Genomic DNA, 15,961 nt, shown 5'->3' with positions numbered 1-15,961 from the left:
TAAGAAATCGACAAACAGTAACACAAACTCAATCACACACACACACACACACACACACACACACACACACACACACACACACACACACACACACACACACACACAGAAAGAGCATAGGTGAAACTGTGCAAGAAAGCGAGACACTAGATCTAGATCTGTCTGTCTGCATGTAGCCTACTTACAAGGACACGACTGCCAACTAGTCTCGGCGCGCTCAAAATAATAATGACCGAGACTGTCAGTACTTCCTTCGCGTGACGTCTAACCCTCTTACGTCATAATGTGACGTCAATGTAATGTGACGTCTTCAAATGTTAGAGTTTCTACCACAGACATACACACGCACAGACGCACGCACGCACGCACGCACGCACAGACAGACAAAGTTACGATCGCATAGGCTACACTTACGTGAGCCAAAAATGGGAAAAATGTGAAAAATAGCTGTTTTTTAGACAACATTTATGGCCCCTGCGACCTTGACCTTGAAGCAAGGTCAAGATGCTATGTATGTTTTTTGGGGCCTTGTCATCATACACCATCTTGCCAAATTTGGTACTGATAAACTGAATAGTGTCCAAGAAATATCCAACGTTAAAGTTTTCCGGACGGCCGGCCGGACGGACGGACGGACGACTCGGGTGAGTACATAGACTCACTTTTGCTTCGCATGTGAGTCAAAAAGGGAGGAATGAAAGAAAATAGGCGAAATGAACAGTTAAAAATGGTAAAAAAAAATAGGGATAAAAATTGTTTGTTTGTTTGTTTATTTGTTGCTTAACGTCCAGCCGACTACGCAGAGCCATATCAGGACGAGGAAGGGGGGATGAAGGGGGCCACTTGTCAAGCGATTCCTGTTTACAAATGCACTAACCCATTACTTGTGTCCCAGCAGGCTTTAGTAAAACTAAATTAATACCTACTGGAAGATTACCAGTTTCCAGTATGTTAAAATAGGCTTAACCTATCTACTGCTGGAAGGGGTAAAAATGTAGATCAAATAATCAAAGGGAAGTAAGCGCTCTAAATACATTGAATAGCTCTAAATAGCGCACATCCTCATTCCCTTGGTAAAAATGTAGCTATGAATGTCTTACCTTTAACAAAAATTAAAATTAAAAATTGTGTCATCTGAACTGAAATGTTCCGTCTAAAACATGCAAAAAACTAGATAAAAAAACGTGGCCCAAGTCAACACGGATCGAGTACTGTGAATTAAAAGCCATCAATTAATTCATACAGCACAGTGGAACCCTCCTTTGAAGACTCACATTTTCATGGGTGTTACTGGAAAAAATCCAAAAACCTGAAAGGCAGGGGTCCAAAATGCTCAAGTTTGAAAGAAAGTTTCTGGACACCGACGAAACCAAATCATAATAAGCAAGATGGCGGCAAATCCAAGGGAGCGAACCGAGAAAGCACGCGAACCGGTGTCAAAAGTCGGATCGGAACCACTGCTCGTTATTTCAACTTAGCGAAACGAAGCTTTTTTTTTGTTGAAAACCCGGAATTTCCAACTTAAGATTTTTTCAAAAACCGGAAATCTGGCAAAAGCCGGAAGAGTAACACCCATGCTGATTTTTGAAGGTCTGAAAGTGGGGGTTCCACTGTACATGAGTAAATAAAGCATATTGCACTGGACGAAAGGTCTGAACAATATCAAGTGGAAAATACTGTACAAATTGCTGTTCATAAAAGCAAAATGCAGCCATGGCTGCAAACTTCAGATACAAAACTGAACCAAGTAAAAGAGCTAACTAACAAACAACCCACATAAATTAACAAAATCTGCCATAAAATGATTTTGAGATAAGCTACACCAAATAAAAGTTCTGCCTCAACACGCACACAATAAAGAGCGATACAGAAATGCAAGCTAATTCCCTTGTTTTAAGTTTCATGTAACTACACTTTTCTTCCCATGTAGATCACTTCAGATCGTTTCAGGCTTGTATCAAGTTAAACACATACCAAAATTCTAGTCTACAATAGACACTTTCTGTGCAGAGTGGAATTTTTGTTGTTGCTCAAAGCCTTGTCTAAAATCATACCAACTGAAAGACTTCTCAACTACCAAAAGCAAGGGTTTTTCTAGTATTTTTACTTTTCTAAAAGAAAAGATTTAACTGGCAACAAGATATCAAACAAACAAAATAAGTGTACACATAAATCAGTAATGTAGAACCGATAGCTGCCAGATTTTCACCTGCTTCTGCAATCAGGACTCAACCTTTGTACAAATGCAAAGCACTGGGCCTTTCAAAATCATTGTCCTTAAAAAAGTGACAAGAAAAAAGACAAGACAAATGAGAAATTCATCTCCAAATTGTTAGCTGCTTGGCTGTCCATAGTCCCATTTCAAATTGTTAGCTGCTTGGCTGTCCATAGTCCCATTTCAAAAACATGTTTCCAATACCAAATTGTTAGCTGCTTGGCTGTCCATAGTCACATTTCAAAAACATGTTTCCAATACCAAATTGTTAGCTGCTTGGCTGTCCATAGTCCCATTTCAAAAACATGTTTCCAATACCAAATTGTTAGCTGCTTGGCTGTCCATAGTCCCATTTCAAAAACATGTTTCCAATACCAAATTGTTAGCTGCTTGGCTGTCCATAGTCCCATTTCAAAAACATGTTTCCAATACCAAATTGTTAGCTGCTTGGCTGTCCATAGTCCCATTTCAAAAACATGTTTCCAATACCAAATTGTTAGCTGCTTGGCTGTCCATAGTCCCATTTCAAAAACATGTTTCCAATACCAAATTGTTAGCTGCTTGGCTGTCCATAGTCCCATTTCAAAAACATGTTTCCAATACCAAAATAAGCATACACATCAATTTCTCAACTTTTACTTCTTGGGCCCTCAAACACAGAACTGCAATAGTAAGCATCCAACTGGAAGCTGTCAAAGTCAAAAGAATGGTTTACAAAAACAAAATGCAACACACACACACACAAGCACGCACACACAAGCACGCACACACACACACACACACACACACAAGCACGCACACACACACACACACACACACACATTGTAAAGTTTCTGGTCTCATGGAACAATAGAATGACAAGCATTATACATCATCACATACATGCCTTTTATCATCATCAATAACTTACAGATTTATGTACAGCAAAACTGATGATTTCTCTCAATGCAATAAAAATTGGGGGTCCATACAAGTCACTTTAATCCTTGAACAAAATCAATGGAGGGGAAAAAAAAGACTTGATTCAAAAGACACACAAAATATATATCTATCTCAGTTGTATTGTAACATTAACATATACAGTGGAACTCCCATTGTAAGACTCTCCTTTTTAAGACTCTCACCTTTTAAGACTAGTTTTTGAAATGTTCTTTTCATAACCTCGGTTAATTTTCCCCCATTTTAAGATTCCGTGCTTTTTAAGACTCGGATTGTTTCAAGTCTTAAATACGGTGTTCCACTATAATACCTCAATGCTGAATGGTCACATAGGATAACAATAATTTCAATTCCTTCCATTTTCACAGAAAGGTACGGTAGCCCCCCCCCCCCCCCCCCCCCCACACACACAATTTGTCAATGTACATGTACCACAATTTTCTCAACAGAATTTTGAGGAGCTCAAAAATTATATTAAAGGTCCTTGTCTACATTTTTATACCGAAATCACCATTTGACCATTAAAATGCAGAGTCAATTATCTACAATTATCAACAATACACCCCCTTTCGATCAGGAAAGACGAAGCCAGTGTAGCCGTTTGAAAATTCATTGTAGTATTCCAGCGTAGTACTCATAGTAGGATATCCTTATTTGGAAAATGCCAAGCGCAAAACTCCTCTCAAATCCCATGTATTTCGTGCGTTTAAAAAAAGCGTGGACAGCGCTCCAGTGTCAAACTGTTGCTGCACTTGTTTCGGCGTGGCTATAAGCATAGTAACATGAATTTGATTGGTCAGTATTTTTAGGCAAAGCACATGTTCTCAGCAAACAGAAAACAAAATATTGGAAGCGTGAGTCACGCTACCCAAAAATAAAATCTTTTTTTACATATATTTTTTTTTCTATAACTTTTTTCCCCATGGTTCATTCATCATCTGACATAACTTTTTAGCGAAATCTAACCATAAGATTATTGAAAAAAAGCAAAAATGTAGATGACCACCTTTAAAGATCGTCAATCCTTACAATTCTCTAAGTTAAATTAATCTCACATGTCTGATCACTCCCCTCCTCCCCACACAAAAAGAAAAAGAGGCTATTCTTGAAAAGTAAATTACAGTTATTGCTGAAGTAAATCCAATAAAAAGAACACCATAGACACAGAAAACGAATGTTGAATTTATGAGGCATTTCAAGCACCCCCCACCAAATCTCTGTTGTTTCTACAGTGACAATTATTTTGTGAGCTGGTTGTTTTTAAGCAAATAAAGGGAGTCACATACATGACTCAACATTCTGATGACAAAAACCTTTCAGTTCTGAAAAGTCCTAGCATCTCCACTTCATACATGTCAAAATGCCACCAATGAACACAGGTATCTACATGCAAGAAATACTCAGGTTTTTGATAAAAGTGCAAATAAATTATCAAAGAGCTTTCTCTCCTTTCATTCTGTCTCTCAAACGACTCTGGGGTTGTCATCACAACTTAAGTTTTCCAAGTATGCTGCCTTTACAGAGTCTTGTTCTCATTCTCTGTCTCTCTCACACACACACACACACACACACACACACACAGAGTCTTGTTCTCATTCTGTCTCTCTCTCACACACACGCACACAGACACACACAGACACACACACACACACACACACACACGCACACAGGCACACACCCACAGAGTCTTGTTCTCATTCTCTGTCTCTCTCACACACACACACACACACACACACACAGAGTCTGACACAAACAGGTAAGCATACATGTAGTTTTTGCACAGCTTCAAAGCATGTGTCCAACGCGCAACAAGTATAAAATCAAATCAGTGATAACTTGTTAAGTTCTCAGCACACCTCCTCGCTAATCTCACAGCTTTCACAAACACATGAAGAAAACAAACAAAAAAACAACAACAACATGTGAAATGAGAATAAATCTGTCATGGCAGGTGTAGGCTAGTTGCCCATAAACGTCCATATAAACTAATGCTGTGACCATCCCTTAAAGATGGTATGAGGCTGCCCGTGTGACCAGTAAAAAAGAACACCCCCCCCCCCAAAAAAAGGTCTCTTTTTTTGTTTTTTAAAGAAAGAGACCTCCCTCCCCCCCTCACCCTAAACAACAGGGCAAAAAAGTACAATCTCTGCATGCCCTACTGCAGAACTGGCCGATGCAGAAGAAGAAATGCCTCAACAGCACTGTGAAGAAATAGCACCATAGTTGTGTTGAGCTGAGGGAAGCAGATCCTCACTGGTACAATGAAACCTCAGGGGCTGCCAGGCTCCTAGAACAGAAAAGATGCTGTCTGTTTTGGGCAGATAGCAAAAGGGAGAAACGTGTCACTCACAATATTGGTCAGAACCACCTCATTCTGGGACTTGACATTAACTCTGCCAGCCACCCACCCTGCCAGCCACCCACCCTGGCTGCTTAAAGATACACATATATGTTTAAAAAATATCTAAGCTATACTATCTAAATCAAATTCTACATCCACAACTTAATAAATTATCAAGTCATTCACTGTCATACCCTTTACATTTTACATTTAGTCAAGTTTTGACTAAATGTTTTAACATAGAGGGGGAATCGAGACGAGGGTCGTGGTGTATGTGTGTGTGTGTGTCTGTGCGTGTGTGTGTGTGTAGAGCGATTCAGAGTAAACTACTGGACCGATCTTTATGAAATTTCACATGAGAGTTCCTGGGTATGATATCCCAAGACGTGTTTTTCATGTTTTGGATAAATGTCTTTGATGACGTTTTGAAATAAACAGCAGAACACTTTTACCTCAAGAAAATATTAATATCATCAATACAATATCATCCAAAAGTAAACTTTCAAAGCAAGACAGGTAGGAATTGCCGTAACATCTTTTGAGATTTTCTTGCACAGAAGGTGTCCACTACAGATTTAAAGATTCACAGACAAAGAAAGCTAGCCACTACAGAAGGTGTCCACTACAGATTTAAAGATTCACAGACAAAGAAAGCTAGCCACTACAGATTTAAAGATTCACAGACAAAGAAAGCTAGCCACTACAGATTTAAAGATTCACAGACAAAGAAAGCTAGCCACTACAGAAAGATTTTTTTCTTCTTAATAAAATACCAACACAGACAAGTTAACAAACAAAAATTTAAACCAGAATCCCTCCCTTATCTCTCTCTCTCTCCCCCCCCCCCCCCCCCCCGTTCCTCTAACAAATAAAAGAATAACTTCAGCTAATTATTTGCTAGCCAAACCCCTTGCTCTATATTCGTTGCCAAATACATGTACTCACGTCTTTGACTAGATCATCGTCAGGTTCATCTTTGATGGAGAAAAAGCGCCCGCCGATGCCCCGAACTCGTTTCAACGCGTGGTTGTGCCGTGACTCGTGCAAGTATTTCTGTGGAAAGAAGGCTGTGTGAATTCACTATTTTTCTTGCACCTGGATTGCACTCACTACAGTTTAGGATTCTCACGTGTAGACAAGCTGGACAGACCTGCAGTAGGGTACAGTGGAACCCCCCTTTTAAGACCCACCAGTTTAAGACTTCCTCCTTTTTAAGACCCTGTTTTCTCACATGTTCTGTTCATAACCTCTGTAAATTTACCTCCATTTTAAGACTCCCTCCTTTTTAAGACAGATTTTCTAAGATTTTCAAGGCCTTAAAAGGGGGGTTCCACTGTATACACATCGCACATATGGCTTAGTGACTCACATACTTCAAAATATCTTGCTTATCAAATAAACTACCACAAATGAGTATTCTCAACATCTCACACTGTAAATATTTCTGTAACATAAGGAACTGTTGGTCTCATATATTTTTGTATGTGGAGAGGCTTCACTCTTCGTATAATCTGACTGTCAACCAACACAGTCTCCGACTTTAATCCACGCAAAAAAAAACTTGAAATATCCTCTACTGCAGCAGGACGACAAACAAACAAACAAAAATCTGAAAAAGTTCAATTGCTAACGTTCAAATATCAAGAATTAAAAAAAAAAAGCTAAGTTTATGGAATGTCTAATTTTATAGACAACACAACAGCCTCGTGCATCTACCAAGAAACGTCCAAAGCTCAGTGATGACTCATCATTATCATTTGTCTGTTGTATCCAGCCCCTTTAAAGACCATCAAGTTCTAGCAAATAACTCGTGTTGTCTATAATTAAATATTCCATAAACTTACCGTTTTGTTTTTTGAAACTCTGTCACAGACCTTTCTGTGCTTTGGTATCTTTCCGCAAGCCTCTAACTTTGCCCTGGCCTGCCGTCGCTTCAGAATTCTGTGGTATTGCTTGGCGTTGACGAAGAGCGGCTTGTCGTCTTCCCTGGAGTCTTCGCCCATGATGGGAACCCGTTCATTGGAGGTGGAGGGAGTGGGTGTGGAGGTGGGGGGGGTTGCGACTGTGGGGGGTTGAGAGACAGCCGGGCTTGCTGATGCCACTGTTGTGGTGTTGGTCGATCCTGGCACGACCTGAAGTTAAAGGAGGGAGAGGATGATTTACAGCGACTGCTCGGACAACAACATTCTACTGTGCTACCTGCGGTTGACAGTACATCCTTGGGACCTGTATGCAAACAATGCAGGTGGCCTATCATGACAGGTGTATTTCAGTCAGAATAATAGACAAGGGGACAGCAGGTGTCCTTTATCGGGAGGTATCCCCCCAATTGGAAGGGGCCTCATATCACAGGTATTACTGTACGCAGAGTGGTACAAAGCAAAAAGGGATTTAACATTTAACCAAACTCCCAAAGGAATATACATTACTTCATTTAAAAGACTGCTAGTGCAAAACTTTTCTCAGGTTAAAAAAAGAAGAAGAAAAAAAAGAACAAGAAAAAAGACCAGACAACAATCAATCACCAGAAAATAAAGTAAAATCTGATGTGTCTCTCCAATGTATTCACAACTCACTTCCAGAGATATTCTTGACGAATGCTAATGTAGGTTTTTGTCAATAGCTGAACAGATTATTTTTAGTTCTTGGGATTTAAAAAAAAAAGAAGTAAATCAGCTCTGCTTGATGGAGCAAGGGAAGCACATTGGTCAATTTACAACAAGTTAACAAGACCGAGAAAGAGTTACCCAAGTGTAAGAGGATTCATCATAAGTCTACAAAGCATCCTATTCTCACAAGAACACTAGACTGGCACAACTAAATACACAGGAGCAGTTTCATTTTCTAATTGACACACTACACCCGGGATGTTGCCAGAAATCATTTTCTTTGGCAAATCTGCCAAAGTAGCCTAAAACGTTTCGGCCATTTTCAATAGTTTCAACCATTTCTTGTCGTCCACTTTTCCCCACCATGAAACAAGTTGGGCAGACCTGCTGGAACAAAGGCAAAGTTTTTGCCGATCTGAAAGAAGTATCATTATTTTCTTGACCCGCTGCATATGTCAAACAACAAAAACCATAAAATCTCACCATCGCTGACTCAGCAGTCTGTGTTCCAGCAGAAACTGGTTGCATCTGGATGAAAGAGTTGAGAGCCTGCTGCTGGCTGGCGTCCATGATGACAGGACCTGTAGAGGTGTTGCAGATGAACTGCTGGGCTGCTCCATTGGCAAGCTGTTCAACTGCACACACATAGAAATGGTGATGTCAACTTTTGATTCTAAACACTTCTGTATCCCCCGAAGGCGGTGTATGACTGCCTAAATGGCAGGGTTAAAACGGTCATACATGTAATATCCCAAACCTGTGAGTGTATGTGGGAGTTTCAGCCGATGAACGCAGAAGAAGAAGACTTCTGTACTCATCTATAACAGACAAATTTTGCTCTGCGAGCACACATTTTTTTTATAGCTTTTACTGTCACCTCATTTGGAACCTCACTTTGTAAACTCATGGAGAGACAAAAAAGAGGTTTAGTAATCTGCGGAACTGTGAGTTGTTTTTTTTAACTGCCTGCAGACACTTACGATGATCTTTTGTCCTTTCTGTGAAGTTAGGAATGCTACCCACAGTCATTTTGTAAAATGTTCTACAAATCAAAAAAGAAAGATCCCCTCCCAACTCTGTTCCAAGATTTCTCACTACCAGTCTGTGTATTGAGAAGAAGGTTCCCACCGGACATTCGTTCAAACTTCTCCTGTTTACAACATGATCATTTGGATATTAGCTGAAAATGCAGTTTTCTTCAGTTTTCATTTGTTACTTTAGTGAAAGATGCTCTTCTGCTTTGTCCATGTTGACACTACAAGTTGAATCGGAACCATTTCTGTCAGCCTTGTGGTTGCTTTGAACATTAACTCGGAAACAACTAGATCGCTCTCATGCCAATCCTTTGATGGTAAGTTCATCATCATAACTTACCACTCTTGGTTTTTCATTCTGAATTTTGAAACGATAGCAGTTCATCTGTTTTTGGATTTTAAACAAACCATCAATGTCAAAACCTTCAAATTTGTCTTAGCTCCCTCCATCTTTGAAAATCTCAAGTCATTTGTGATCCAGTCATTTCGGGACTCACTTTGTGGCTGAACTTGTTGTTGAATCTGCTGTTGCAGTAGCTGCTGTTGCTGCGCTGGGTCGACTATCGTTGGCTGGAAAATGTAGCCATTCTCCGTCTGAATGAACTGGCCCAACACTTGACCTTGAACCTGGGGTGCTTGTGGCATGAAGATTTGCTGTTGAAAGTTTTGCATGGGCACCTGGGCAAAAATCTGTTGACCGTCACCACACATGATGGGGACCTGGACAGATGAGAAGAAATCATAATGCAACATACCTGGTAAGAAAAGTGTGTAATGTTACAACATTCAAATTAACTTACTGTATAAAACATGCACACATATAAAGATAAGATAAGATGATAAGAATACTTTATTGTCTATGTTCATTGTTCATAAACATGAACATTGGTCTTTTGGCACCACATGGCATTCCTCATAACACAGACAACAATCATATATTTTGCTTAGGCCAAAAAAAAAAGAGGTCTGTTTACGGTAACCCGACCGACCCTAGTTTTTAGGCCCGACCCTAATCTTTTTTTTGGATCGTCTGAAAAAAAAAAAAACGCATCCAAAATAGAGCTGTTTGCGCTCAAACAGCAGACGACAGAAGGGAGGTAAGCTCAAAGTACTGTTTATAGTTATGTTGGGCAAAAACAGGGATTGATGAGAAGAAATGAACTGTGAAACATCATAGAGAGGGGAGAGAAAAAAAAAAGAAAAAAAAAAAGAAAAAAAAAAAGAAAAAAAAAAGCCGACCTATTTTTTCACCCTATGTTACCGTAAACAGACCTATTTATTTTTTTGGCCTTATACATTGAACAGTACCCGGTAAAAGAAACTTGCCTAGTGAGAGATTTTTTCCTGCTTTCAAACTTTTGTAAATTACAAACCAGAAAAGATTCTGATCTCAACAACAACAAAACAGTTTTATGCAGGGTATTTTGCTGGCCGTACAATGGGTGTTGTTTTGACCTTGTCTTGTTTTACCTGTTCACAGATTGTGTAACATTGGGGGTGAAGTGACCAATGACTGCAATCAAAGGTGTAACATTGACCAGCTACCTAAATGAGTCGCGCAGGGGTGCTACTGGCACATTTCTGTACTCTACTGCCCATTTTCATGACGTAAATCTGCATACTGACTAAATGCACCATGCTGCCATGCAGGATAACACATCGACTCAGGGCAATAACTCATCTGATCCTCATGCTTGTAACCACTCAACTCAAAGAAACTGCTTTTCCTACCACCTGTTGGAAGATCTGATAAACAAAGAGGAGTAAGCGATCTAAGGCAAAAAAATAAAAAATAGTCTGTTTACGGTAACCCGACCGACCCTAGACTTTTTTTCGCGCGACCCTAGACTTTTTTTTGGCATTTGGAAAAGAAAAAAAAAAAACCGTAAAAATATGGTTTTTTTGGGAAAAAAATAAAAAAATAAAATCCCGACCTACCGACCCTATTTTTTTGGTCTATGTTACCGTAAACAGACCTATTTTTTGTGTGGCCTAAATGCATATGACGTGTAATAAAGAAGCAAGTTATTCGGAACCAGTCTCCTGGCACCTGAGAGAATAACAAGCATTGAAATTAACAAGTGACTTTCCTCATTAAAGGATGATGCCGCAAGCTCATATGTTACCTATAATGATTATTACCTGTTGGAAAAACTGTCCATTCTGCCCTTGTAACTGCTGTAGTTGGGCTGCCTGGCCTCCCAGCTGGAGTGCCTGTCCCTGGTTGAAGGGCATCACCAGTTGCTGCCCCTGCAGCTGCCCTTGGAGTTGACCTTGAAGCTGACTTTGCAACTGACCTTGAAGCTGCCCTTGCAGTTGACCTTGAAGCTGCCCTTGCAGTTGACCTTGAAAAAGCTGATTCTGTGCCAGCTGCAGAAGGGGAAGCTGATGCTGACAAGGACAAATAAGGAAAAACAGTGAGAAAGATATTTACGCACATTTATCAACGAGTAGAGAATAACCGTCCTGAATTTTGAACGCCTTGACTCAACTGGCAAATTAGATACATATAAAGTCATAATATTTGTTCATGATAAGATGGTTCATTTGGAAATAAAATGTTAGCCAAAATGGGAGGCACTCATACCTGGTTTGAAATTGAAGAAAACCTCATTCAGTAACATTAGTGATTACTAAGAACACAATAAAAACTAGGCCGATATAGACATGAGTGGCTTTGTACAATTACAAGTCCATCATAGGTGACCAGGGGCTCACATCCACGTCGGACATCGGACATACACGGATATATTTTCCAAATGTCCTATACATTTTTCATGCAAGAGGACATATATGTCCTATTGTTTTCATCCCAAACTGGTCATTGTCTGATTATGCTTTCATTTGATCTGGACACTCTCAGTACTTTTCAATTGACAGTGGTTTGATTTGCTATTTTATGGATGTGTCTCTCCAAGCAGACAAAACCATGCTGTTAGTGCACGTTTTGTTGCGAAAAAATAGGTCCAATTGATTTATTTTTGTTCACGACAAATGTCCTATCACTTTTGCATTGTCCAGGACATTTGTCCCATGCCACCTCTCATGGATGTGAGCCCCTGGGTGACAATTTGAACGTTGTCTGCACAGGGTCAGCACATCTCAGCCACAATGTGTTCATCCTTAGTTATACTAGGTATACAGCAGTCAAAATGCTTTGATTTAAACTGTAACCAACAAAATACAGACCTGTGCACACTCAAAACGCTCATCAGTAGTAAACAAACCAAATTTCAGTAGTTTTTAAAATGTTTCAGTAATAAGCTGTAACGACAGTTCAAGACATAATTCTGCTCACAAAGCACACAAACTGAAACACTATGACACAGTAGAAAGACTCAATGCTGAGAACACGCGCGCTTCCGGTAAATCGGAAAACATCTTTTCAGCGCAACGGCCAACTAATTGGTCAAAACATCTTAAAACAGAAAAAAAGTACCAACATTTTTTGTTGTTGAGTAAAACATCGGAATTTCGGATTTTTAATTAAAAATCCGTAGCACCGTGTTCTGCATATAAAAATCGGAGAAATTACGGAGAAACCGTAGATGTGCACAGGTCTGAAAATATCAATACTCTTGAAAAACAGTCAAAACAGTGAATCCAGTGTGCTGGGTTTTCAAAAAAACCTGAAGAAACAATCGATCACACATTCTCTAAGAACATGTAGGAATGAAGCAAAACACACCATGAAAGTAAAACAGATCCTTTCACCAATTCCTCTCAAATTTAATGGGTCATCCTCAAAATTAATGGGTAAAACCATAACATTCTTGATCAGTACTTTAAACATTCCACTAGTAAATCACTGCATGTACTAGTACTACTACTGTACTGGACAACAGCTTTAAATGGATCCCTTTCATGGGAAACAAAATCAATTCTTCTAAAGAGCAAAGTGAGTAGACCAAGCCACACATTACTGCACAAATCAAAAAGTATCATCAATTTTATCACAAAGATCTGAGAGTGGGACATATCAATCACCTGCTGCTGTAGCTGGGCCATTTGCAGCGGTAGGGCCATGGACGTCAGCGGCTGCTGCAACATGCTGGCTAAAGGCTGTTGCTGCTGCTGCTGTTGTTGTTGCTGCTGCTGCTGCTCAAATGCAGCAAGGGTCGCTGTCATATCCATCGCAACCATATGGGTTGAATCCAGTGTGCTGAGTTTTGTTTCAACGGTGTGTTTCTTTCTTTATAACTGTCCCAACCAGTTGGTCACACTGGTGAATGGGGTAACTAAATCGGGTCAACCTTTGCAGCTAATGAACATCTTTGCAAATATGAATCATTTTCCTGGCAAGGTCTTCTTTTTTCCTCAAATATTAGTAACACTAACAGCACAACTTTCTGCTGCTATTTCTTGGAGTTATTCTGTTTGTATTGCAGTTTAGTCGTAAAGTCAAGAAGGTATTTTAGTATTGGCCACAGATGTTCTAATACTAATTGTCAGTCAGAAACATAACCTAACCTGACAATCATGACTGCCAACATTTCGGTTACAGGCTTAAAAGTATTCTGGGCTCCAGATGATGAAATATTTGTTCTAACTCCTAACTTGACTATGAACTTGCTCAGCTTCTTATTATCCCACAGATAAAGGAGCGAAACCCCAAAGCCTATAAGACGGTTTCAGTCTGCCTGAGTGTAGTTGTGATTGTTGGAAGAGCTCATAAGCCTGCCACCCATCTGAAAATGTGAAAAAAATATACAAATTACAATCAGTAAGTAGAAATAAATTAAGCCCGCAAAAATATTCTGCACACGCTAAGGCCAAGAAAAACATTGAATATTTCCAATCTCCGACCTACCGATATATATGTATGGCCCTATTCTTTCCTCCTAACCCTAGAACTTTTTTTTCCAAGCCTTACAAAAGAAAAAAATAACAAAATCGATACTCTTCTCTAACATCCAGGGGACACAATTTTCCAGGCATTAAAAAGGCCTGTCTAAATAAAATAAAAAAACTTATAATTCTCTTAATTTAATTTTAACAAAAAAGAGCTGTCAGTGTCATACTCATAGTCATACAGACCCTCATTTATTTGACCTTACAATTAGAAACAAAATTTTTTGTGTCTATATAATATTAAACTGCTGACTTAACGGTTGAGAAAGCTTGACTTGAATTTGAAATAATCGTGAATATATTTTCTCTAGTGATGAGTATCATTATTTTCTACAAGCACTGAATTTCAGAATGCACATTTTTAACTGTAAAACTATTAAGAAACAATGCCTACATTTTACATTACTGACAAAGTTCTTAAAAACAAAAATTCCAAAAGATTATCCGTCGAGCTTTGAAGATGCAAGAAATCCACTTATGAAACTTTAATATGTTTAACAATACACTTCTGATCTCTCAATCTCATGTTCACTTGCCTTACTGATAGCATGGCTGTGCAATTTTGCTTTCAACATTATTTCAGGAAAAGCATAATTCATATTATCATTATAATATATTTAAGAATTCTATTCTATTCTATGCTCCTGTTCTGATCCTGTTTTGAATCTGATTCATAATCATATGTGTCCAGACTCTTCTGTTCTCCGTTTTTAACAATACAGCCATTTCTATTTTATTTATCTTCCCAACTACCTTTTAAAATACCATTACCAGTACCTTTTATTTATTTCTTTATTTGGTGTTAAGCGCTACCATCTGACTGTTATCGTTAAATAATCGGCCGTAAATAATTCTGACTGATAGTGTGATAGTGATACTAATAATACTAGTCAGTACTACATGTACGATGTAGGTAGTTCCAATTTGTTCACCTGAATGAGTTAATCCAAACTAGCGAACGATTAGCACAAGAGGAAACCCACAATTAGGATGCAATTCTAGCAACATGAAAATAAAAGTGTTCTGAAATAAATTCACTTTTTTGGATGAGTGCACAGTTTCAAGAGATATTTTTATGATTTTGTTTTCAGTGCCAGGGGAAGAGGGGGCAGACGGTTACCAACATTATTTCAACAGTCAACAGATCAAATGATGCCCAGAGTCTGAATTAAAAATAGCATTAAACAAGCAACATCAGGAATCCTGCGAACCTACATCAACTCTCAAAAATGAAATAATATCATCTTTTTCACCATCAGCATCACAACTAGTCAGTAGTCTACAGGTTGGCTGGTTCGAGTGCGCTGCTACTGCGAGCTTGGCCAGTTTAGCAACCGCCCGGTCGAAACCAGCAACATTCCTAGCTTGACCCATATTCTTCTTTTGCAATCGAAAAGATACCAGGACAATGTGCTTTACTGTCATTCTTACACTGAGAAATAAGCAGACCAAAGCAGAACACCGAAAAAGCGGCTAGACAGGGGAATCATTTTCTCGCATATATTAGCACGCAACTTGCATCAACGAAACAAAGATCGCGCAGGCTTGGCCTCGCTGAAAGACCGACAAAAATGTTGCGGTTGATGCTTGCTGGAGAAATTTAATAAAGGATCATTACTTTACAGCCATCCCGCTGAGTTAGTGGATTGGCCGGCGTAGAACTCGTACAGAAATCGTGAATGGTTGTACACAAATTGTAAGAAGATAATTTGCTCAGACTTACAACATGGGCTGGCGTCCTTCTCCACAAGTGATTGGCTATGGAAATTGAGAGGAAACTACACAACGAATAGCGTGCAGCGCTGCGCGAGCCCACCGCAAGCTCGCTCGCAATTGGTGCTGTGAGAACTTAAAATCTCCTCCCATGTGCTTCAAAAAATAGCCGTGAAATTTGCCTTGATCCACGCTAAAAACTTGCCCGATAGCCAAAATTGCTAACTGCTCATGCTAATCGACATTTTTTTCGAAATACCGC

The 15,961-nt window shown here is 39.3% G+C and overlaps 1 protein-coding gene across 4 annotated transcripts; it reads right to left on the bottom strand.

Annotated features, from left to right (window-relative positions):
- Nucleotides 1-5,263: 5,263 nt before the first annotated feature.
- LOC138971803 (nuclear transcription factor Y subunit alpha-like) lies at nucleotides 5,264-15,956 on the bottom strand. Of its 4 annotated transcripts, none has more exons than XM_070344620.1 (8): nucleotides 15,710-15,956; nucleotides 13,123-13,823; nucleotides 11,278-11,526; nucleotides 9,633-9,855; nucleotides 8,585-8,736; nucleotides 7,337-7,624; nucleotides 6,438-6,545; nucleotides 5,264-5,459 (listed from the first exon to the last, which is right to left on the bottom strand). In XM_070344620.1, exons 2-8 carry the CDS (start codon nucleotides 13,276-13,278, stop codon nucleotides 5,439-5,441), a joined length of 1,197 nt encoding a protein of 398 aa, XP_070200721.1. In that variant the 5' UTR covers nucleotides 13,279-13,823; nucleotides 15,710-15,956; the 3' UTR covers nucleotides 5,264-5,438. The 4 variants fall into 4 exon arrangements, with proteins under 4 accessions (XP_070200721.1, XP_070200722.1, XP_070200724.1 ...); XM_070344621.1 differs by having other exon boundaries at nucleotides 5,264-5,438; XM_070344623.1 differs by having other exon boundaries at nucleotides 7,367-7,624.
- Nucleotides 15,957-15,961: the final 5 nt, after the last annotated feature.

Source organism: Littorina saxatilis, linkage group LG7 (assembly GCF_037325665.1).
Source record: "Littorina saxatilis isolate snail1 linkage group LG7, US_GU_Lsax_2.0, whole genome shotgun sequence".
In the NCBI taxonomy this organism is placed as follows: domain Eukaryota; kingdom Metazoa; phylum Mollusca; class Gastropoda; order Littorinimorpha; family Littorinidae; genus Littorina; species Littorina saxatilis.
This window is presented reverse-complemented; position numbering and strand designations above follow the sequence as displayed.

Bases quoted from the DNA above. Each gene is read 5' to 3' on its own strand.
- LOC138971803 (XM_070344620.1), bottom strand. From the start codon at position 13,278: ATGGTTGCGATGGATATGACAGCGACCCTTGCTGCATTTGAGCAGCAG. The intron at 9,856-11,277 runs GTAATAATCATT...TCATCTGTCCAG, and splicing joins ATGGACAGTTTTTCCAACAG to GTCCCCATCATGTGTGGTGA. The intron at 5,460-6,437 runs GTGAGTACATGT...TGCCCAAAACAG, and splicing joins ACGATGATCTAGTCAAAGAC to ACAGCATCTTTTCTGTTCTA.